Source organism: Pristiophorus japonicus, chromosome 7 (assembly GCF_044704955.1).
Source record: "Pristiophorus japonicus isolate sPriJap1 chromosome 7, sPriJap1.hap1, whole genome shotgun sequence".
In the NCBI taxonomy this organism is placed as follows: domain Eukaryota; kingdom Metazoa; phylum Chordata; class Chondrichthyes; family Pristiophoridae; genus Pristiophorus; species Pristiophorus japonicus.
The window spans coordinates 204,007,750-204,033,514 of NC_091983.1; the positions used below are offsets into that span (position 1 = coordinate 204,007,750).

The 25,765-nt window shown below is 45.6% G+C and overlaps 1 protein-coding gene and 1 long non-coding RNA gene across 3 annotated transcripts in view; one reads left to right on the forward strand and one right to left on the reverse strand.

The window, feature by feature from the left end:
* LOC139267418 (uncharacterized) overlaps window positions 1-6,707 on the reverse strand; it is a 211,972-nt gene extending 205,265 nt beyond the window's left edge. For both annotated transcript variants that reach the window (XM_070885721.1, XM_070885720.1), the window contains exon 1: window positions 6,223-6,707. In XM_070885721.1, coding sequence (XP_070741822.1) covers window positions 6,223-6,339 — 117 coding nt within the window. In that variant the 5' untranslated portion in view covers window positions 6,340-6,707. The remainder of the gene's footprint in view (window positions 1-6,222) is intronic.
* LOC139267419 (uncharacterized) overlaps window positions 1-25,765 on the forward strand; it is a 169,798-nt gene that overhangs the window by 123,546 nt on the left and 20,487 nt on the right. The gene's annotated exons all lie outside the window — the stretch shown is intronic.

The following is a 25,765-nucleotide window of genomic DNA, read 5'->3' on the forward strand; positions in this document are numbered from 1 at the left end:
AATTGCAATGAGGTAGAGTTATCCTTGGGTGTTGTGCCCTCTTAAAAAAGGTTCTAACACAGAAGTACATAGAATATACAGCATAGAAACACACCATTCCACCCAACTGGTCCATGCCAGTCACAAGAGCCTCCTCCTACCCCAATTCATCTAACCTTATTGACATATTTTTCAATTCCTTTCTCCCTTGTGTGTTTATCTAGCTTCCCTTTAAAGGTATCTGCGCTATTTGCCTCAACTACTCCTTGTGGTAGTGAGTAACTATTTGGGAAAGCTCTGTTAATTAAGGATGAGATCAGTGCAGTAGTGAAAAATGATATTGACTCAGAAGACCAAGATATAGAATCAGTCTAGGTGGAGATAAAAAATAATAAGGGAAAGAGGTCACTGGTGGGAGTAGTCTATAGGCCCCCTAACAGTAGCTACATAGGAGGACAGAGTATAAATCAAGAAATAATGGAGGCTTGTAAGAAACGTACGGCAATAATCATTGGCGATTTTAATCTTCATATTGATTAGACAAGTCAAATTGGCAAAGGTAGCCTTGAGGACTAGTAAATATAGAGAAATACATTGTGAAACCAATCAAGAAGCAGGCTATTTTAGATCTGTTAATGTGTAATGATATATGATTAATTAATGATCTCATAGTAAAGGATCCTCCAGGGAAGAGTGATCATAGCATGTTAGAATTTCAATTTCAGTTTGAGGGTGAGAAACATGCGTCTCAAACTAGTGTCCTGAACTTAAATAAAGGTAATTACAAAGGTATGAAGACAGAGTTGGCTAAAGTGGACTGGGAAAAAAGATTAAAGGGTAAGACGGTAGATAAGCAGTGTCAGATATTTAAGGAGATATTTCATAACTGTCAGCAAAGATATATTCCAGTAAGAAAGAAAGACTCTAAGAGAAGGATGAACCATCCGTGGCTAACTAAGTAAGTTAAGGATGGTATCAAATTGAAAACAAAGGCATAAAATGTTGCAAAGATTAGTGGTAGGCCAGAGGATTGGGAAATTTTTAGAAACCAGCAAAGGACGGCAAAAAAATAATAAAGAGCGAGAAGATAGATTATGAGAGTAAACTAGCAAGAAATATAAAAAGACAGTAAGAGCTATTACAGGTATATAAAAAGGAAGAAAATAGCGAAAGTAAACATTGGTCCTTTCAAGGATGAGACTCTGGAATTAATAATGGGAAACAGGGAAATGGCAGAGACTTTGAACAAATATTTTGTATTGGTCATCACGGTAGAAGACACTAAAAGCATACTAACAATAATAGATAATCAAGGGGCTATAGGGAGGGGGAAACTTAAAACAATCACTATCACTAGAGAATAAGTACTAGGCAAATTAATGGGACTAAAGGTGGACAAGTCCCCTGGACCTGATAGCCTACCTCCTAGGGCTTTCATAGAATCATAGAATCATAGAAATTTACAGCACGGAAGGAGGCCATTTTGGCCCATCGTGTCTGCGCTGGCCAACCAAGAGCTATCCAGCCTAATCCCACTTTCCAGCTCTTGGTCCGTAGCCCTGTAGGTTACAGCACTTTAAGCGCACATCCAAGTATCTTTTAAATGTAGTGAGAGCTTCTGCCTCTACCACCCTTTCAGGCAGTGGGTTCCAAACCCCCACCACCCTCTGGGTGAAGAAATTTCCTCTCAAATCTCCTCTAGACCTCCTACCTTCCTATCCACTCTATCCAGGCCCCTCATAATTTTATATACCTCAATCAAGTCTCCCCTTAGCCTCCTCTGCTCAAAGAAAACAGGTCTAGCATCTCCAATCTTTCCTCATAGCCAAAATTTTCCAGTCCAGGTAATATTCTTGTAAATCTCCTCTGCACCCTTTCCAGTGCAATCACATCTTTCCTGTAATGTGGTGACCAGAACTGCACACAGTACTCCAGCTGCGGCCTAACCAGTATTTTATACAGTTCAAGCATAACCTCTTTGCTCTTGTATTCCATGCCTCGACTTATAAAGGCAAGTATTCCATATGCTTTCTTAATCACCTTATCTACCTGGCCTGCTATCTTCAGGGATCTGTGGACCTGCACTCCAAGGTCCCTTTGTTCCTCTACACTTTTCAGTGTCGTACCATTTAATGTGTATTCCCTTGCCTCGTTAGACCTTCCCAAATGCATTACCTCACACTTATCCAGATTGAATTCCGTTTGCCACTGTTCTGCCCACCTGACCAGCACACTGATATCTTCCTGCAGTCCGCTGCTTTCTTCTTCATTATCAACCACACAGCCTATTTTAGTGTCATCTGCAAACTTCTTAATCATACCCCTAATATTTAAGTCCAAGTCGTTGATATGTACCACAAAAAGCAAGGACCCAGCACTGAGCCCTGCAGAACTCCACTGGATACAGCCTTCCAGTCACAAAAACACCCATCAACCATTACCCTTTGCTTCCTGCCTCTGAGCCAATTTTGGATCCAAATTGCCACTTTGCTCTGGATCCCATGGGCTATTACTTTCGTGACCAGTCTGCATGTGGGACCTTATCAAAAGCATTGCTAAAATCCATTTACACTACATCATATGCAATGCCCTCATCGAACCTCCTGGTTCCCTCTTCAAAAAATTCAATCAAGTTATTCAGACACGAGCTTCCCTTGACAAAACCATGCTGACTGTCCTTGATTAATCCATGCCTTTGCAAATGAAGATTTATCCTGTCCCTCAGAATTTTTTCCAATAATGTTTCCACCACCGAAGTCAGGCTGACTGGCCTGTAATTGCTTGGTCTATCCCTTTCACCCTTTTTAAATAAAGACACAACATTAGCAGTCCTCCAATCTTCTGGCACCACATCTGTAGCCAGAGAGGATTGAAAATGATGGTCAGAGCCTCTGCTATTCCCTCTTTTGCTTCTCTTAATAGCCTGGGATACATTTCATCTGGGCCTGGGGATTTATCCACTTTCAAAGCTGCTAAGCCCCTTAATACTTCCTCTCTCACTATATTTATCTCGTCTAATATTTCACACCCCTCCTTCCTCATTGCAAAGTCTGCATCGCCCCTCTCTTTTGTGAAAATGGATGCAAAGTATTCATTAAGAATCCTACCCACATCTTCCGCCTCCACACACAGATTTCCTTTATGCTCTCTAATAGGCCCCACTCGTTCTCCAGTTATCCACTTGCTCTAAATGTATTTATAAAACACCTTTGGGTTCCCCTTGATTTTACTTGGCAACATTCTTTCATGCTCTCTCTTTGCTTTCCTGATATCTTTTTTTTAATTGCACCCCTGCACTTCTTACACTTCTTTAGAGTTTCTGCAGTGCTGAGTTCTGGGTGTCTGTCATAAGATCTACTGTCATAAGATAGTAGATGCATTGGTTGTAATCTACCAAAATTCCATGGATTCTGGAGCGGTCGCAGTGGATTGGAAAACTACAATTGCAACGGCCCTATTCAAGAAAGGAAGGAGACAGAAAGCAGGAAACTATAGACTAGTTAGCCTAACATCTGTCATTGGGAAAATGCTGGAGTCCACTATCAAGGAAATAGTAGCAGGACATGTAATGTAATAAACACAGCAGCCAATTTGTGCAGAAGCAAGCTCCCACAAACAGCAATGTGATAATGACCAGATAATCTGTTATTTTTTTTGTAATGTTGATTGAGGGATAAATATTGGCCAGGACACCAGAGATAACTCCCCTGCTCGTCTTCAAAATAGTGTCATGGAATTTTTTACGTCCAACTGAGAGAGCAGAGAGGACCTCGGTTTAACATCTCATCCAAAAGACGGCACCTCCGACAGTGCAACACTCCCTCAGAACTATACTGGAAATCATAATACAATCAAGCAGAGTCAACATGGTTTTATGTTGAAATCATGTTTGACAAATTTACTAGAGTTCTTAGAGGATGTAATGAGCAGAGTGGATAAAGGAAAACCAGTAAATGTAGTCTATTTGGATTTCCAGAAGGCATTCGATAAGGTGCCACATAAAAGGTTACTGCACAAGATAAGAGCTCACGAGGTTGAGGGTAATATATTAGCATGGATAGAGGAATGGATAACTAACAGAAAACAGAGAGTCGGGATAAATGGGTCATTTTCAGGTTGGCAAACTGTAACTAGCGAGCTGCCACAGGGATCAGTGCTGGGGCGTCAACTATTTACAATCTATATTAATGATTTGGATGAAGGGACCGAGTGTAATATAGCCAAATTTGCTGAAGGTACAAACATGGGTGGGAAAGCAAGTTGTGAAGAGGACATAAATAATCTGCAAAGGGATATAGATAGGTTAAGTGAGTGGGCAAAAATTTGGCAGATGGAATATAATGTGGGAAAATGTAAGTTATTTTGGTAGGAAGAATAAAAAAGCAAATTATTATTTCAGTGGAGAGAGACTACAAAATGCTGGGGTACAGAGGGATCTGGAGGTCCTAGTACATGAAACACAAAAAGTTAGCATACAGCTACAGCAAGTAATTAAGAAGGCAAATGGAATGTTGGCCTTTATTGTAAGGGTGATAGAGTATAAAAGTAGGGAAGTCCTCCTATAACAGGGTATTGGTGAGGCCACACTTGGAGTACTGCATACAGTTTTGGTCTCCTTATTTAAGGAGAGATATACTTGCATTGGAGGCTGTTCAGAGAAGATTCACAAGGTTGATTCTTGACATGAAGGGGTTGTCTTATGAAGAAAGGTTGAGCAGGTTGGACCTATGCCCATTGGAGTTTAGAAGAATGAGAGGTGATCTTATTGAAAGATATAAGATTCTGAGGGGTCTGGACAGGGTAGATGAAAAAAGGATGGTTCCCCTTGTGGGGGAATCTAGAACTAGGGGACATAGTTTCAGAATAAGGGGTCGGACATTTAAAACAGAGATGAGGAATTTCTTCTCTCAGAGGATTATGAATCTTTGGCATTCTCTATACCAGAGAGGTATTGAGGCTGAGTCTTTGAATATATTTAAGGTTCAGATAGACAGATTTTTGAACGATAGGGGAGTTAAGGGTTATGGGGCGTGGGCAAGAAAATGGAATTGAGGCCAAGATCAGATCAGCCATGATCTTATTGAATGGTGGAGCAGGCTCGAGGGGCCAAATGGCCTACTCCTGCTCCTATTTCTTATGTGCTTATGTACTTATGTTCTTATGAAACTGGAGCACACCATCTGTTAGATTGAGCCACATGGGTCAGTTTGGGCCATGGTGGCTCAATTGGGAACACTCTTGCCTCTGAATGTCAGAAGGTCGTGGGTTCAAGTCCCATTCCAGAGACTTGAGCACAAAATCCAGACTGACATTCTAAGGCAGTACTGAGGGAGTGCTGCTGAAGGTGACGTCTTTCGAGTGAGACGTTAAATCGAGGCCCCCTCTGCCCTCTCAGGTGGACGTAAAAGATCCCATGTCACTATCGGTGTCCTGGTCAATATTTATCCCTCAGTCGACATAACAAAAACAGTTCATTATCACATTGCTGTTTGTGGGGAAACAGACACACTCCAAGCACTCTGTAGCACAATGAGTAGGTACATTTACAGGCTGAGCGATTGCCTATCCCACCTCCCTGCTCACCCCATCGCATTCGTCAGCTTTCGAAGAGGTCGACACCTTTCCTGCATGGTAAACACCCTGTACCTCTCCAGTGATCCTCGGCTAACTCCAGGTCCTCCTTTGCATATCCCAAAGGGGATAAAACGCCCCTGGTGACTCCACGGGGGAGGGCGGCGAGGGAATGGCCGTAATTCACCATCGGTAGACGTTCAGGACTTGAGGTGAGGAGCAGTGAATGAAGAATGTGAGGCACGGCAGGGGACAAAGTTGAAGCAACCCTTTCACACGAAACAATGCAGCGAGCTAATGCATTTGATCAAACTAAATGAACATACACACACTACACATTCCAGTTGTGTGTGATTCTATCTTCTATAAAATGCTAATTCATTATCAATTAAACCGAAGATTTTTAAGAAATGTGATTTTCTTAAAATATATATTTTTTAAATATCACATTTCTTAAAAAAATATATTTCTGGTTTAATTGATAATGAATTAGCATTAAACGTTATCTGGCGATTAAGCGAATTATTAAACTCACTCTCGCTTGTAGTAGTGTGCAGAGAGGAAGAGGAAAGAATTTGACTAGTTTCTTCACCTGCCACATGGTCCATTCACAAACTGGCAAGGTTATTTACACACCGTGCACTAAGTTGGGAACAGAGAACCTCTACTCACCTTCACTTGAAAGGGCTGGATCTCATTCAGCGTCTGCGCCCTGAGCTTTTTGGTTAAGACCTTCAGCATCGTGTAAAAATATTTGTGTTGAAAAATCGAAACATTAAAAAAAATCATCAAGGCAAACAAGAATTGGAAGTGGGTGGAGCCTTGTCAGTGAATCGGGTTAAGACAGGACAGAGGAGGATCCCGAGAGATGCCAATAGCTGTGTGGAACTTGTTGACTTTGCAAACGCCACCAATAACAAACCCCAGTCTTCTTTCTGATCGCCTCCTTTGCTCCCACTCGCAAATTCCAGTCCGATTTCTTTCTTGTCTATTGAAGCGATGCCGTTGGGGAGGGGAAACCAGAGCGATCGGCTGCTCAGCGATCCCGGGATCGGCACACTCTCCTCGCACAAGCTGTTGCAGCTTTTAATAAGAATTGCATGGGGGAGGGTCGATGAGGAAGCGGTCTTTGCAGAGGAAGCGTGGACCCCGGTGATGTTAGGATGCTGCCACCGTGACTCCCCCCAGCCATCCACTTCCCTCCCCCACCCCCCCCACAACACCGGCACCGACCTGAAACTTCACGAATAAAACGGAGCGAACCCCCTCACCGGCCGCTATTGGCCAACGAAAAGAGAGAGAGAAAAATAAGTGGCGAGCAGGAGGAGGAGGGGAAGGCTGGCATCACTCTGAGGGGCGGAGTTAAACCTGAAAGAAGCTTTCTTTTTCCCCGAGATCTTGTACTTTTGACACCCCCTGTTGGTAATGGTAACACATTAGAAATCTGGGGCTGTGTACAAGTTAAAGGTGTCAACTGGAAGGGAGCTTTGTCTTTGAAGTTCCACTAATCACAGCAATATTCCAGTTACTATTATCGTCACTGATACAGTAATCCTCATGAAATATATACTGATATGTGTGTACATATAGATATGTATAAACAAATATATGTGCCTATATATATGCGCGCATATATACACAGATTTAATTGTAACTTTCAAAAGTGAATTGGATATATGCTTGAAAAGGAAATATTTGCTGAGCTATGAGGAAAGAGTGGGGGAGTGGGACTAATTGGATAGCTCTTTCAAAGAACCAGCACTGATATGATGAGCTGAATGGTCTCATTCTGTGTTGTATGATTTTATATACACACATACACTACACATACACATGTGTGTGTGTCTAAAAGGCCATTCGACAACTGAAGAACAACAAGGCCTCAGGAGCAGATGGAATCCCCAGTGAAGCACTAAAACATGGTGGAGAATCATTTTGGTGCGAATACGTGAGGTAATTTCTCTTATTTGGAAGGAAGAGAGCATGCCAAGGATCTCAGAGATGCCGTAATCGTGACCATCTTCAAGAAAGGAGATAAGTCCAATTGCGGTAACTACAGAGGAATTTCCTCAATCCCTTTCTCCCTGTGGCAGAAGAGCCCCTCCCAGAGTCACAATGTGGATTCCGCCCTCTAAGGGGCACAATGGACATGATCTTCACCGCGCGACAAATTCAAGAAAAATGCAGGGAACAGCACCAACCCTTGTACATGGCCTTCTTTGACCTGACAAAGGCCTTCAACACTGTCAACCATGAGGGATTATGGAGCGTACTCTTCAAATTCGGCTGTCCTCAAAAATTTGTCACCATCCTCCACTTGCTTCATGATGACATGCAAGCCGTGATCCTGAGCAACAGATCCACCACAGACCCAATTCATGTACGAACCGGGGTGAAGCAAGGTTGTGTCATTGCACCAACGCTCTTCTCGATCTTCCTTGCTACAATGCTCCATCTCACCGTCAGTAAGCTTCCCGTTGGAGTTGAGATAATCTATAGAACAAACAGGAAACTGTTCAATCTCTGTCGCCTTCAGACCAGATCCAAGGTTGGGCCATCCTCTGTCATCGAATTACAATATGCAGATGACACTTGCATCAAGGGCGAACTCCAAACCATCGTCAATACGTTCACCATAGCGTACAAGAGTATGGGCCTTACACTAAACATTCGTAAAACAAAGATACTCTATCAACCTGCCCTCGCCACACAGCACTGTCCCCCGATTTCAAAATCCACGATGAGGCCTTGAACAACGTGGACCATTTTCCATACCTCGGGAGCTTACTGTAAACAAGAGCAGACATCGATGACAAGGTCCAACACTGCCTTCAGTGTGCCAGCGCAACATTTGGTTGCCTAAGAAAGAGAGTGTTTGAAGACCAGAACCTTAAAACCAGCACAAAGCTCAAGGTCTACAGAGCAGTAGTGATACCTGCCCTCATATATGTTTCTGAGACATGGACTATAGACAACAAGTACATCAAAGCACTGGAGAAGAACCACCAACGCTGCCTCCGGAAGATCCTGCAAGCCCATTGGCAGGATAGGCGCACCAACATCAGTGTTCTCACCCAGGCCAACATTCTCAGTATCGAAGCATTGACCAAGCTCGATCAGCTCCAATGGATGGGCCACATCATCTATATGCCCAGTACGAGACTCCCAAAGCAAGCGCTCTACTCGGAGCTCCGACACGGCAAATGAGCCCCAGATGGGCAGAGGAAACACTTCAAGGACACCCTCAAGGCCTCCTTGAAGAAGTTCAACATCCCCACTGACACCTGGGATCCCAGGCAAAAGATGGCTCAAAATGGAAGAGAATAATCGGAGAAAGCGCTGAACACCTCGAGTCTCTTCGCTGGTAGCAAGCAGAGATGAAGCGGAAGGAGTGCATGACAAACCAAGCATTTTTTTAAAATGGCTCTTCAACCAATGTACTGTCAACCACCGTCTGTCCAACCTGCGACAGAGACTGTAGCTCCCGCATCAGACTTCAGTCATCTGAGAACTCATTTTAAATGTGGAAGTAAGTCATCTTCGACTCCAAGGGACTGCCTATGATGATGATGATGATATAGAAACATAGAAACCTAGAAAATAGGTGCAGGAGTAGGCGATTCGGCCCTTCGAGCCTGCACCGCCATTCAATGAGTTCATGGCTGAACATGCAACTTCAGTACCCATTCCTGCTTTCTCGCCATACCCCTTGATCCCCCTAGTAGTAAGGACTTCATCTAACTCCTTTTTGAATATATTTAGTGAATTGGCCTCAACAACTTTCTGTGGTAGAGAATTCCACAGGTTCACCACTCTCTGGGTGAAGAAGTTTCTCCTCATCTCGGTCCTAAATGGCTTACCCCTTATCCTTAGACCGTGACCCCTGGTTCTGGACTTCCCCAACATTGGGAACATTCTTCCTGCATCTAACCTGTCTGAACCCATCAGAATTTTAAATGTTTCTATGAGGTCCCCTCTTATTTTTCTGAACTCCAGTGAATACAAGCCCAGTTGATCCAGTCTTTCTTGATAGGTCAGTCCCGCCATCCCGGGAATCAGTCTGGTGAACCTTCGCTGCACTCCCTCAAAAGCAAGAATGTCCTTCCTCAAGTTAGGAGACCAAAACTGTTCACAATACTCCAGGTGTGGCCTCACCAAGGCCCTGTACAACTGTAGCAACACCTCCCTGCCCCTGTACTCAAATCCCCTCGCTATGAAGGCCAACATGCCATTTGCTTTCTTAACCGCCTGCTGTACCCACATGCCAACCTACAATGACTGATGTACCATGACACCCAGGTCTCGTTGCACCTCCCCTTTTCCTAATCTGTCACCATTCAGATAATAGTTTGTCTCTCTGTTTTTACCACCAAAGTGGATAACCTCACATTTATCCACATTATACTTCATCTGCCATGCATTTGCCCACTCACCTAACCTATCCAAGTCACTCTGCAGCCTCAAAGCATCCTCCTCGCAGCTCATACTGCCACCTAACTTAGTGTCATCCGCAAATTTGGAAATACTACATTTAATCCCCTCGTCTAAATCATTAATGTACAGTGTAAACAGCTGGGGCCCCAGCACAGAACCTTGTGGTACCCCACTAGTCACTGCCTGCCATTCTGAAAAGTACCCATTTACTCCTACTCTTTGCTTCCTGTCTGACAACCAGTTCTCAATCCACGTCAGCACACTACCCCCAATCCCATGTGCTTTAACTTTGCACATTAATCTCTTGTGTGGGACCTTGTCGAAAGCCTTCTGAAAGTCCAAATATACCACATCAACTGGTTCTCCCTTGTCCACTCTACTGGAAACATCCTCAAAAAATTCCAGAAGATTTGACAAGCATGATTTCCCTTTCACAAATCCATGCTGACTTGGACCTATCATGTCACCTCTTTCCATATGCGCTGCTATGACATCCTTAATAATTGATTCCATCATTTTACCCACTACTGAGGTCAGGCTGACCGGTCTATAATTCCCTGTTTTCTCTCTCCCTCCTTTTTTAAAAAGTGGGATTACATTGGCTACCCTCCACTCGATAGGAACTGATCCAGAGTCAATGGAATGTTGGAAAATGACTGTCAATGCATCCGCTATTTCCAAGGCCACCTCCTTAAGTACTCTGGGATGCAGTCCATTAGGCCCTGGGGATTTATCGGCCTTCAATCCCATCAATTTCCCCAACACAATTTCCCGACTAATAAGGATTTCCCTCAGTTCCTCCTCCTTACTAGACCCTCTGACCCCTTTTATATCCGGAAGGTTGTTTGTGTCCTCCTTTGTGAATACCGAACCAAAGTACTTGTTCAATTGGTCTGCCATTTCTTTGTTCCCCGTTATGACTTCCCCTGATCCTGACTGCAGGGGATCTACGTTTATCTTTACAAACCTTTTTCTCTTTACATATCTATAGAAACTTTTGCAATCCGTCTTAATGTTCCCTGCAAGCTTCTTCTCGTACTCCATTTTCCCTGCCCTAATCAAGCCCTTTGTCCTCCTCTGCTGAGTTCTAAATTTCTTCCAGTCCACGGGTTCGCTGCTATTTCTGGCCAATTTGTATGCCACTTCCTTGGCTTTAATACTATCCCTGATTTCCCTTGATAGCCACGGTTGAGCCACCTTCCCTTTTTTATTTTTACGCCAGACAGGAATGTACAATTGTTGTAGTTCATCCATGCGGTCTCTAAATGTCTGCCATTGCCCATCCACAGTCAACCCCTTAAGTATCATTCGCCAATCTATCCTAGCCAATTCATGCCTCATACCTTCAAAGTTACCCTTCTTTAAGTTCTGGACCATGGTCTCTGAATTAACTGTTTCATTCTCCATCCTAATGCAGAATTCCACCATATTATGGTCATTCTTCCCCAAGGGGATTGCTAATTAATCCTCTCTCATTACACAACACCCAGTCTAAGATGGCCTCCCCCCTAGTTGGTTCCTCGACATATTGGTCTAGAAAACCATCCCTTATGCACTCCAGGAAATCCTCCTCCACCATATTGCTTCCAGTTTGGTTAGCCCAATCTATGTGCATATTAAAGTCACCCATTATAACTGCTGCACCTTTATTGCATGCACCCCTAATTTCCTGTTTGATGCCCTCCCCAACATCACTACTACTGTTTGGAGGTCTGTACACAACTCCCACTAACGTTTTTTGCCCTTTGGTGTTCTGCAGCAATATCCATATAGATTCCACATCATCCAAGCTAATGTCCTTCATAACTATTGCATTAATCTCCTCTTTAACCAGCAATGCTACCCCACCTCCTTTTCCTTTTATTCTATCCTTCCTGAATGTTGAATACCCCTGGATGTTGAGTTCCCAGCCCTGATCATCCTGGAGCCACGTCTCCGTAATCCCAATCACATCATATTTGTTAACATCTATTTGCACAGTTAATTCATCCACCTTATTACGGATGCTCCTTGCATTAAGACACAAAGCCTACAGGCTTGTTTTTTTAACACCCTTTGTCCTTTTAGAATTTTGCTTTACAGTGGCCCTTTTTGTTCTTTGCCTTGTGTTTCTCTGCCCTCCACTTTTCCTCATCTCCTTTCTGTCTTTTGCTTTTGCCTCCTTTTTGTTTCCCTCTGTCTCCCTGCATTGGTTCCCATCCCCCTGCCATATTAGTTTAACTCCTCCCCAACAGCAGTAGCAAACACTCCCCCTCGGACATTGGTTCCGGTCCTGCCCAGGTGCAGACCGTTCGGTTTGTACTGGTCCCACCTCCCCCAGAACCGGTTCCAATGCCCCAGGAATTTGAATCCCTCCCTGCTGCACCACTGCTCAAGCCACGTATTCATCTGCGCTATCCTGCGAATCCTACTCTGACTAGCACGTGGCACTGGTAGCAATCCCGAGATTACTACTTTTGAGGTCCTACTTTTTAATTTAGCTCCTAGCTCCTTAAATTCGTTTCGTAGGACCTCATCCCTTTTTTTTACCTATGTTGTTGGTACCAATGTGCACCACGACAACTGGCTGTTCTCCCTCCCTTTTTAGAATGTCCTGCACCCGCTCCGAGACATCCTTGACCCTTGCACCAGGGAGGCAACATACCATTCTGGAATCTCGGTTGTGGCCACAGAAACGCCTATCTATTCCCCTCACAATTGAATCCCCTATCACTATCGCTCTCCCACTCTTTTTCATGCCCTCCTGTGCAACAGAGCCAGCCATGGTGCCATCAACTTGGCTGCTGTTGCCCTCCCCTGATGAGTCATCCCCCTCAACAGTACTCAAAGCAGTGTATCTGTTTTGCAGGGGGATGACCGCAGGGGACCCCTGCACTACCTTCCTTGCACTGCTCTTCCTGCTGGTCTTCCATTCCCTAGCTGGCTGTGGACCCATCTCCTGCGGTAAGACCAACTGGCTACACATGCTACTCACGTCATTCTCAGCATCGTGGATGCTCCAGAGTGAATCCACTCTCAGCTCCAATTCCGCAAAGCAGTCCGCAGGAGCTGGAGGCAGATACACTTCCCGCACACATAGTCGTCAGGGACACTGGAGTCGTCCCTGAGTTCACACATGGTACAGGAGGAGCATATCACGTGACCGAGCTCTCCTGCCATGACTTAACCCTTAGATACACTTAAATTGATGACATATATATCTATATATCTCTGCATATATATATCTATATGTAATATATATGTGTGTGTTTATATAATATATGTGTGCATATATTTATATATATCATGTAGATGTGTATATATACAACAACAATGATATTAATATATATAAATGTGTATATGTGTGTGTGCACATGTATATACATATGTATTATCTATAAAGATACACACACATATATTTATATATATATATATATATATATATATACACGCACACACATATTATACACACATAATATATCAAATCTCTCCATGGCCTCATCCCTCCTCCAGCCCTACAACCCTCCAAATCTGAGCTATTGTGCATCCCCCATTTTAATCGCTCCACCATTAGCAGCCATGCTTTCAGCTGCCTAGGCCCAAGGTGTGTGTGGCTAGATATATGTATGTGTGTGTGTGTGTGTATATGTTTATATATTATATGCATATATGTGTGTGTGTATATATAATATATGTGTGTGCATGTGCGGCTGAACCATACAGACTGGGAAGACACCAGGCTTTGGGACCATCCAGCTTGGTTGTATAGTCCTGTACTTTCCTACCTTCCTGGATTCAATCTCCCAGTCCATGTCAGGTAGGGATAGGAATGGCCTCAGCGTCTCTGGTTTAAGGTAGAAGCGAACAGGCCAGGGTCACTACTCTTGTATCACAATCCAGCCACCACTGAAGGAAATTCCACCTGTGTGACTATGAGGACAGGATTAGGCAGGTGTGTGATGCCTCCTGCAGTGAAATATCTTGCTGACACTCACTGTTGAAGCACACATATGAGTAATAACTATGGGGTGGGATAACAGAAGGTGCCTAGAACCCATAGAACTGTATGCCAGCAAACATACAACGAACAGGAATGGATTGAAGAAAAGATGGAAGAAATGAGGAAAGAACTGCTCTGGTACCTCCGGTAAGTAGCCTTTCTACATCTATGAAAAGAGCCAGTGAATATCACTTAGTTATTCAACTGTATAGGCATCGCAGCCAAACCAATCCTGCCCTGGCCCCCTTTCTAAACTTGTAATTCCAGACGGGATAATGTTGAGAAGTGAAGACCCTAGCTCATTCCCGCCCCCTTATAAGTAGAGCACACTGATGCCAATTGTAATGTTCGAACTGCTACCCTTGATCAGGCAAGGAGCTGAGTCTGGACTGTTGGCTTGGGTTCACACCAGGTTGTGCATTTGCCCACTGAATCATTGAGGTCACTGTTTTGGTTTTGCCTTTGGTGATCCTAACATCTTTGTGCTCATCCATGCCTTTGTTACCTCCAGATTTGACTATTCCAACACTGTCCTGGCCGGCAACCCATCTACCAACCTTTGTAAACTTAATCTCATCCAAACCTCTGCTGCTCATATCCTAACTCATGCAAAATCCCATTCACCCATTACCCCTATGCTCACTGATCTATATTGGCCTCTGGTCTGACAACGCTTCAATTTAAAAATGCTCATCCTTGTGGCCGTTGCCCTCTCTATCTCTGTAACCTCATCCAGCCCTACAATCCTCTGCGATCTCTGTGCTCTCCTCCAATTCTGGCCAAATACTCATCCCTGATTTTCTTTGCTCCACCATTGGTGGCCGTGCCTTCAACTGCCTAGGACCTAACCTCTGGAATGCCCTCCCTAAACATCTCCACTTCTCTTCCTCTCTCTTCTCCTTTAAGATGGTCCTTGAAACCTACCTCTTTGTTTCCAAGCTTTTGGTCTTCTGTCAAAATATCTCCTTTTGTGACTCTGTCAAATTTTAGAATCATAGAATCAGAATGGTTACAGCACAGAAGGAGGCCATTCAGCTCGTCAAGCCTGTGCCAGCTCTCTGCAAGAGCACTTCAGCTAGTCCCATTCCTCTGCCCTTTTCCCATAGCCCTGCAATTTTCTTTCCTTCAGATACTTATCCAATTCCCTTTTGAAAGCCACGATTGAGACTGCGCAGTACATTTCAACTACCACCTGTCTGTCCATTTAATCAGCTTGTCTTTGTCTTCTTAAAATCTTATCACGCTCCTCCTCACTGTTCACTATACCTCCAAGTTTTGTGTCAGCTCCAAATTTTGAAATTATGCCCTGTACACCCATGTCTAAGTCATTAATATATATCAAGAAAAGCAGTGATCTGAGTACCAACCCCTAGGGAACACCACTGTATACCTTCCTCCAGTCTGATAAATAACCATTACTCTCTGTTTCCTGTCACTTAGCCAATTTTGTATCCAGGCTGCCACTGTCCCTTTTATTCCATCAGCTTCAACTTTGCTGGCAAGCCTATTACGTGGCATTTTATTAAACACCTTTTGGAAGTCCATATACACCACATCAACCACATTGCCCTCATCAACCCTTTCTGTTTCCTCATCAAAAGACTCAAGCAAGTTAGTAACTCACAATTTACCTTTAACAAATACATGCTGACTTTCTTTAATGAATCCACACTTATCCAAGTGACTGCTAATTTTGTCCCAGGTTATCATTTCTAAAAGCTTCCCCACAGGTTTCTGGGTTTATCCTTACACCCTTTTTTGAACAAGGGTGTAACATTTGCAATTCTCCAGTCACCTGGCACCACCCCTGTATCTAAGGAGGATTGGAAAATTATGGCCAGTACCACCACAATTTCCACCTTTACTTCCCTCAGCATCCAAGGATGCATCCCATCCAGTCCTGGTGACTTATCTATTTTAGGTTCAGCCAGCCTTTCTAGTACTTCCTCGTTATCAATTTTTAACCCATTCAGTATCTCCACCAGCTCCTCTTTCACTATGACTTTGGCAGCATCTTCTTCCTTGTTGAACATAGATGCAAGGTACTCATTTAGTACCTCAGCCATGCCCTTTGCCTCCATGCGTAGGTCTCTTTTTTAGTCCCTAATTGGCCTCGCCCCTCCACTTACTACCCGTTTTATATGCTTATAGAAGGCTTTTCAATTCCCTTTTATGTTAGCTGCCAATCTATTCTCATATTCTCTCTTTGCCCCTCTTATTTCCTTTTTCCCTTCCCCTCTGAACTTTCTATATTCAGCCCGGTTCTCACTTGTATTCTCAACCTGTCATCTGTCATACGTGCTCTTTTTCTGCTTCATCTTATTCTCCATCTGTTTCTCTCTATCTCTTTCATCATCCAGGGAGCTCTGGCTTTGATTGCCCTATCTTTCCTCCTCGTGGGAATGTACTTCGACTGTACTCGAACCATCTCCTCTTTAGAGGCAGCCATTGTTTATTTCAATTTTGCATGCCAATTTTTGATACCAATTTACCCAGGCCAGATCCATTCTCAACCCACTGAAATTGGCCCTCCTCCAATTAAATGTTGAACTCCCCAGCTCTTATTTTAGACCTTCTTGAAGTCTCTCTTAGTCTGACCCCACCTAATACCATACTATTTCTTACTCTAGTGCTATCTGTCTCTCCTAACCCTTTGTGCACCTTGTTTCTCCATACTAATGCTACAGCCTGGTGCCCATCCCCCTGCCAAATTAGTTTCAACCTTCCCCAATAGCATTAGCAAACCCCAGCTCCCCCCCCCCCCCCACCCCGCCCCCACCCCCACCACAAGGACATTGGTTTTGTTTGGTAATTGCTCCTGGGAAGCACCTTGTGATGTTTCATGGTTTTAAAGATGTGATATAAATGAAAGTGGTTGTTGTCGTGCTCAGCTGAGATCCAAAAGCTGAACACAGGATAACCTGGATCTCCCGAGAGGAGGTCATTGAATATATTTACGGTGGAGATAGACAGATTTTTGAACGATAAGGGAGTCAAGGGTTATGGGGAGCGTGCAGGGAAGTGGAGTTGAGGCCAAGATCAGATCAGCCATGATCTTATTGACTGGCGGAGCAGGTTCGAGGGGCCAAATAGCCTACTTCTGCTCCTATTTCTTATGTTCTTATGTAGGACAGATATCCCACTACATTAGATCACTGGGACCTACCAATGTGTTACCCCACCCTGCCTGCTGCCGCCCCCAACCATCAGCATTTTATTTATATTTACTTTAAGGAATTATGAGTTACTGGGTTAATGAGCCATCTCTGGGTAGTTCTCTCCATTTGATACTAAGGTTCTTATTCTTCCTGAGCTCCACAGATGCCATTCTGCACATACGTCACCTTGCACTGTGAAATTAAAGCTCATTGCACAGTCTCCCACGTTGTTCCCTTCTCATGAGCTCAAAATTGTGGAACCCCTTAGTTCCTTTCTTCCTGTAATCTTCAAGCCGTCAGAACCCCAGCACTGTTTGAAGGGAGTTGTTTATTAATGTAAAACTGTCGGATCAACTGTTTGCCAAGCCTTCAACTTCATGATTCAATCTGTAGCAAAGCAGGCACCAGATCCAACTCTTCTCTGTCCTCAGTGACCAATACAGAAAGTCTTTAAAAACCTACCACACTGCATTAGCAAGCCCAATTGAGACCTGTCATCTTCTTGTCAGAGAACCAGTCTCTACTGTTCCATCACCCCATTCAGAATTGCTACATTCCTGGCAGAAAACCCCATGTCGACAGTGCTATCGAGCTGCATTTATTCACCAATGGCCTACTGAACGACACTCAGTTTGGATTCTGCCAGGACCACTTGGCTCCAGACTGTTGTATATGCTGACTATGGATGTACTCTATGTGTAGTCACTGTGAGATTGTCTAAGATGGAGACTTGTTTACCTGATGTACTATCAATAAGGTTTACACTGTGTATATATATGCTGGCACCACTAGAGGGTGCAACTGGTGGAGACCGGGGGTTTCCTGCCCTGGTGGTAGGGCCCTGTATAAAAGGCTGCACACCATGCTTGCACAGCACTGTGGAGTTTGTAATAAAGGACCAAGGTCACTACACTTTAAGTACAACACATTGTCTTGTGGAATCATTCATAAGTACATTATAGACATAACACAGACCTCATTACAGCCTTGATCTAAACATGGGCAAAGGAGCTGAATTCAAGAGGTGAGGTGAGAGTGACTGCCCTTGACATCAAGGCAGCATTTGACTGAGTGTGGCATCAAGGAGCCTGAGTAAAATTGAAGTAAATGGGAATCAGCAGGAAAACTCTCCACTGGCTGAAGTCATACCTAGCACAAAGGAAGATGGCTGTGGTTGTTGGAGGCCAATCATCACAGCCCCAGGACATCGTGGCAGAAGTTTCTCAGGGCAGTGTCCTAGGCCCAACCATCTTCAGCTGCTGCATCAATGACCTTCCCTCCATCATAAGGTCAGCAGTGGGGCTGTTCATTGATGATTGCACAGTGATTAGCTCCATTTGCAATTCGTCAGGTAATGAAGCAGTCTATGTCGCATGCGGAAAGACCGGGACAGCGTTCAAGGTTGGACTGATAAGTGGCAAGTAACATTTCTGTTATATATGTGGACTTGTATTTACTCTGTACAGCCACCAGAGGGATCATTCTCCTGAGTCCCAAGGGATCCCATAATCCCTTGGGAGCACAGGTATTTAAGAAGGCTTCACAGGTTGGAGAGGCACTCTGGAGACCTGCAATAAAAGACCAAGCTCACACTTTACTTTGAGCTCACAGTGTTCAGTTTGACTCTTTCTCCATACACTACAACTGGCGACGAGATACAGATAGCGAACCCAAAGATGCAGAGAATGCAGAGGGCATCCTGGAGAAATTTTTGGAGGGAGATGATTGGGAAACTTTTGTGGAGCGACTCGATCAATACTTCGTGGCCAACGAGCTAGATGGGGAAGAGAGCACTGCCAAACGAAGGGCGATCCTCCTCACCGTCTGTGGGGCACCAACGTATGGCCTCTTGAAGAATCTGCTCACTCCAGCGAAACCCACGGAGAAATCGTACGATGATTTGTGCACACTGGTCCGAGAGCATTTGAACCAGAAGAAAAGCGTTCTGATGGCGAGGTACCAGTTCTACACCTATAAAAGATCTGAAGGCCAGGAAGTGGCGAGTTATGTTGCCGAGCTAAGATGCCTTGCAGTACATTGTGAATTTGAAGGACATTTGGAGCACATGCTCAGAGACTTTTTCGTACTTGGCATTGGCTAAGAAACCATACTTCGCAAACTTTTGACTGTAGAGACCCCAACCTTGAGTAAGGCCATAGCGATAGCCCAGGCGTTCATTGCCACCAGTGACAATATTAAGCAAATCTCTCAGCACACAAGTGCTGCTATAAGTACTGTGAACAAAGTGATGTTGTTTTTGGATCGTAACGTATAGGGCAGGTCACACATACCTGCAGCTACACGTCCACAGATGTCTCAGAGTCCACCATCAAGGGTGATGAATGCAAGATCATTAACACCTTGTTGGCGCTGCAGGGGTGATCATCGTTTCCATTCATGCCGATTCAAAGGATACATTTGCAAGGGCTGTGGAACAATGGGACACCTCCAACGAGTGTGTAGGTGATCTGCTAAGCCTGTTAAATCTGCAAACCACCATGTTACAGAGGAGGATCATGACGAAACAGAGCCTCAGTTAGAGGAGGCAGAGGTACATGAGGTACACACATTCACCACGAATTGTCCCCCGATAATGCTGAATGTTGAATTAAATGGACTCCTGGTGCCAATGGAGCTGGACACGGGCGCAAGCCAGTCCATCATGGGCAAAAAGACTTTCGAAAGGTTGTGGTGCAACAAGGCCTCGAGGCCAGTCTTAACTCCAATTCGCACGAAACTAAGAACTTACACAAAAGAACTGATTCCTGTAATCGGCAGTGCTACCGTAAAGGTCTCCTACAATGGAGCGGTGCACAAGCTACCGCTCCGAATGGTACCGGGAGATGGTCCCACGCTGCTCAGCAGGAGCTGGCTGGGAAAGATACGCTGGAACTGGGAGGAAATCTGAGCGCTATTGCCCGCTGACGAAACTTCGTGTGCCCAGGTCTTAAACAAATTTCCTTCGCTGTTCGAACCAGGCATCAGGAAATTCCAAGGAGAAAAAGTGCAGATCTACCTAATTCCGGGGGCGTGACCCATCCATCACAAAGCAAGAGAGAAAGGGTAAAGATCGAGCTAGACCGGCTACAAAGAGAGGGCATCATCTCACCAATCGAGGTCAGCGAGTGGGCCTGTCCTATCGTCCCAGTCCTCAAGGGAGACGGCACCATCAGAATCTGTGGCGATTACAAAGTAACTATCAATCGTTTCTCCCTGCAGGACCAATACCCACTACCAAAGGCCGACGACCTCTTTGCAACACTGGCAGGGGGGAAAGACGTTCATGAAGCTGGATTTGACTTCAGCCTGCATGACGCAGGAATCATCGAAGGCCCTCACCTGCATCAACACGCACAACAGATGTCCGTTTGGAATCCGATCAGCGGCGGCGATATTCCAGAGAAATATGGAAAGTTTACTGAAGTCGGTCCCGCACACCGTGGCCTTCCAGTACAACTTCTTGGTCACAGGTCGGAACACAGTCGAGCACCTGCAGAACCTGGTGGATGTTCTTAGTCGACTCAACCAAGTGGGGCTCAGGTTAAAACATTCGAAGTGCGTTTTCCTGGCGCCTGAAGTGGAGTTCCTGGGAAGGAGGATTGCAGCGGACGGCATCATGCCCACCAACGCGATGACGGAGGCAATCGAGAACGCACCAAGGCCACAGAACGTGACGGAGCTGCGGTCATTTCTGGGACTCTTGAACTACTTTAGTAACTTCTTACCGGGTCTCAGCACCCTGCTAGAACCACTACATGTCTTACTACGAAAAGGGGGCGAATGGGTTTGGGGCAAAAGCCAAGAAAATGCCTTTGTAAAAGCGAGAAAATTGTTATGCTCAAACAAATTGCTTGTGTTGTATGATCCATGTAAATGTTTGGTACTAGCATGTGATGCGTCGTCATATGGCGTCAGGTGTGTATTGCAACAAGCTAATGATTTTGGGAAACTGCAACTGGTTGCTTATGCATCCAGGAGTTTGTCTAAGGTCGAGAGAGTCGAGAGCATGATTGAAAAAGAAGCATTAGTGTGTGCCTATGGGATAAAGAAAATGCATCAATACCTGTTTGGGCTAAAATTCGAATTGGAAACTGACCATAAGCCACTTATATCCCTGTTTTCCGAGAGTAAAGGGATAAATACCAATGCATCGGCCCACATCCAGAGATGGGCGCTCACGTTGTCTGCATACAACTACGCCATCCGCCACGGGCCAGGCACAGGAAACTGCACCGATGCTCTCAGTAGGCTGCCATTGCCCACCACGGGGGTGGAAATGGCGCAGCCCGCAGATCTAGCCATGGTTATGGAAGCATTTGAGAGTGAGCAATCACCCATCACTGCCCGGCAGATCAAAACCTGTATAAGCCAGGACCCCTTATTATCTCTCGTCAAAAGCTGTGTGCTCCACGGGAGCTGGTCCAGTGTCCCAGTGAAAATGCAGGAAGAGATAAAGCCGTTCCAGCGGCGCAAAGATGAAATGTCTATACAGGCAGACTACCTTCTGTGGGGCAATCGAGTAGTGGTCCCCAAGAAGGGCAGAGACACCTTCATCAATGACCTCCACATTATCCACCCAAGCATCGTAATGATGAAAGCGATAGCCAGATCCCACGTGTGGTGGCCCGGGATCGATGCGGACTTAGATTCCTGCGATCACAGATGTAATACATGCTCGCAGTTAAGCAATGTACCCAGGGAGACGCTGCATGTTTGTGGCCTTGGCCCTCCAAACCGTGGTCTAGGGTACACGTCGACTATGTAGGCTCGTTCTTGGGTAAAATGTTCCTTGTGGTTGTAGACGTGTACTCCAAGTGGATTGAATGTGAGATAATATCGGCTAGCACGTCTGCTGCCACTACTGAAAGCCTGCGGGTCATGTTTGCCACACATGGTTTTCCCGATGTTCTGGTGAGCAACAACAGGCCATGTTTTACCAGTGCTGAGTTCAAAGAATTCATGACCCGTAACGGGATCAAACATGTCACATCTGCCCGTTTAAACCAGCGTCCAATGGTCAGGCAGAGAGAGCAGTGCAAACCATCAAGCAAGGCTTGAAGAGGGTAAATGAAGGCTCCCTACAGACTCACCTATCCCGAGTCCTGCTTAGCTACCGCACAAGACCCCACTCACTCACTGGGCTCCCACCTGCTGAACTGCTCATTAAAAGAGCACTTAAGACAAGGCTCTCGTTCGTTCACCCTGATCTCCATGAACAGGTAGAGAGCAGGCGGCTTCAACAAAGTGCATACCATGATAGCGCAAATGTGTCACGCGAGATTGAAGTCTATGATCCTGTATTTGTATTAAATTATGGACAAGGTCCTAAGTGGCTTCCCGGCATTGTCGTGGCCAAAGAGGGGATCAGGGTGTTTTGGGTCAAACTTTCAAATGGACTCATTCACCGAAAACACTTGGACCAAATCAAACTCAGAGTCACGGACTACCCTGAGCAACCCACCTTGGACCCTACCTTTTTTGATCCCACAACATACACACCAGTGCCAACCGACACCACGGTTGACCACGAAGCAGAACCCACCATCCACAGCAGCCCTGCAGGGCCCAACGCACCAGGCAGCCCAGCAAGGCCAGCTGCACAGCAGCTCAGTAAGGGCCCAACAAATGATTCAACAATACCAACACCGAGACGATCAACCAGGGCAAGAAGGACACAGATCGACTCACATTGTAAATAGTTACCCGATTGACTTTGGGGGGGATTGTTGTTATATATGTGGACTTGTATTTTCTCTGTACAGCCATCGGAGGGCTCATTCCCCGGAGTCCCAAGGGATCCCATAATCCCTTGGGAGCACAGGTATTTAAGAAGGCTTCACAGGTTGGAGAGCTACTCTGGAGACCCGCAATAAAAGACTAAGGTCACACTTTACTTTGAGCTCACAGTGTTCAGTATGACTCTTTCTCCATACACTCCAATTTGCACCACACAAGTATTAGAGAATGATCATCTCCAACAAGCGAGAGTCTAATCACCTCGGCTTGATATTCAACGGCATTACCATCGCCGAATCCCCCACCATAAACATCCTGGGGGTGACCATTGACCAGAAACTTAACCAGCCACATAAATACTGTGGCCACAAGAGTGGATTATTAAAAAATCTTAACTTGCTGCTTGGTACAATGGTACTTCTTTCAGATAAATTAATTTTGAATTATATCTAATGTCTTCAATAGCCTTTAGATAGTGGTAGACCATGACTTTTGACTCTTCAAAGGATTTGATTGCAGCAAAGTTCCAATGGGAAGAGAACAGTTGTTCAGCAGTACTGTGATACCTGGGAGTGTAAATCTGTCTGTCTATGTGTGTCTACATGTGTGTGTCTATGTCTGTGTGTGTGTGTCTGTCTGTGTGTGTGTCTATGTCTATGTATGTCTGTGGACATCTGCCCCGACCTGTGTGAGAACACCTGGAACATCATGGGCGAAGGTGCGGCGAATGAGGGTTACGGGGCCCAGAAGAGCCGAGGGCCCAGGGGCAGCACGGGCCAGCCCACACTGCGATATGTGTGGGCACTAGGACCGTGCAGCAGAGCAGGTCTCCAGTCGGCCTGGTTCAACCCTTGCCACTGGATAAAGACCTAGCTCTGTCGAGCCCGTGTGGTGTCTCATGTGCAACACTCACCATACGTTAAAAAAATCCACGCACAGGCATCTTCCACACCCTCCCCCACCCCCCACCCTCCAATTGGAGTTCAGGACTGGAACATCGGGTCCTTCATTGAAACATCTGTGAACTCTTGTGGAAGCCAGTCATCCTCGTTTGAGGGACCGCCTATGATGATGATGGGTTATTCTGCTGTGAATGTCTCAGCTCCTGACTCCCCAAAGCCCTTCCACCATCTACAAGCCACAAGTCAGGAGCGTGATGGAATATTCTCCACTTGCCTGGATGAGTGCGCCTCCAACATCACTAAAGAAACTCGATACCATCCAGAACAAAGTAGCCCATTTGATTGGCACCTCATCCACCACCTTAAACATTCACTCCCTCCTGTGCACCGTGGCTGCAGTGTGTACCATCTGTAAGGTGCACTGCAGCAACTCGCCAAGGCTTCTTCCGCAGCACATCCCAAACTTGCGAGCTCTACCACCTAGAAGGACAAGGGCAGAGGGTGCATGGGAGCACCACCACCTCAAACTTCCTTTCCAAGTCACACACCATCCTGACTTGGAAATATATCGTTGTTCTTTCATCGTACTGAATTAAAATTCTGAAACTCCGTACCTAACAGCACTGTGGGAGTATCTTCACCACATGGACTGCAACAGTTCAATAAGAAGGAGGCTCACCACCACCTTCTCAAGGGCACTTAGGGCTGACTATTAAATGCCAGTCTTGCCATTGATGCCCATATCCCGGGAATGAATTAAAAAAATAATCCATTCAGAACTGGTGCGTTCCTAACAAATTTCCCAATATTGTACTGTCACTATGATAAGCCTCAATAGATTCAAACCCTCTTTACCTCACATTTTCTGACCAAGAAAGAAACTGGCTGTAAGTGATCTTAACTGTGCCTAAGTATTGAGATCGACACTTGGATCACACAAATGGAACTAAATTTCAAAATTGGCCATCAAGGACTGAAACAAAAACAGTGCTGAGCCTTATTCAACAGCTCTTGCAGTTAATTTCAATCTTACTGCAGATGAACTGGCTACAATCTCTCGCATTAGTAGTAACCACATGAACCTCAACCACAGGGCTGTGTGGAATGGGAATGGAGCCTCTCCATCAATTCTTTCACATGAAAAGCCGAGGCACATACTGCAGGGCTGCAACATGGTTTAAAGGAAATAGAGTAGGTGTAAAAACATGGTAAATCAATATGGAGTAATAAGGTGACATCGTGCTTGGGGTTTAAAGGGCTGAAGATTATAGGAAGGTGGGACGTGAGAGAAGGAAGTGAGGGGGAAGTGAGGGAGGGGAGTGAGGAAGGGGAGTGAGGGGGAAGTGAGGGAGGGGAGCGAGGGGTCGGTGAAGGAGGGGAGTGAGGGAGGGAGTGAGGGAGAAGTGAGGGAGGGAAGTGAGTGAGGGAAGTGAGTGATGGAAGTGATGGAGGGGAGTGAGGGAGGGAAGTGAAGGAGGGGAGTGAGGGAGGGAAGTGAAGGAGGGGAGGGAGGGGAGTGAGGGAGGGAGGTGGGTGAGAGAGAGAGGGGAGTGAGGGAGGGCAGTGAGGGAGGGAAGTGAGAGAGGGAGGGGAGTGATGGAAGTGAGGGAGGGAGGGGAGTGAGGAGGAAGTGAGGGAGGGAAGTGAGTGAGCAAAGTGAGTGAGGGAAATGAGGGAGGGGAGTGAGGGAGGGGAGTGAGGGAGGGAAGTGAAGGAGGGGAGTAAGGAAGGAAAGTGAGGGAGGTGAATGAGAGAGGGAGGGGAGTGAGGGAGGGAAGTGAAGGAGGGGAGTAAGGAAGGGGAGTGAGGGAGGGAGGTGAATGAGAGAGGGAGGGAAGTGAGAGAGGGAGGTGAGTGAGAGAGGGAGGGGAGTGAGGAGAGTGAGGGAGGGAGGGAAGTGAGGGAAAGTGAGGGAGGGAAGTGAGTGAGTGAGGGGAGTGAGGGAGGGGAGTGAAGGAGGGAAGTGAGTGAACAAAGTGGTCACACAGCTCTGAGTACCTGAGAAT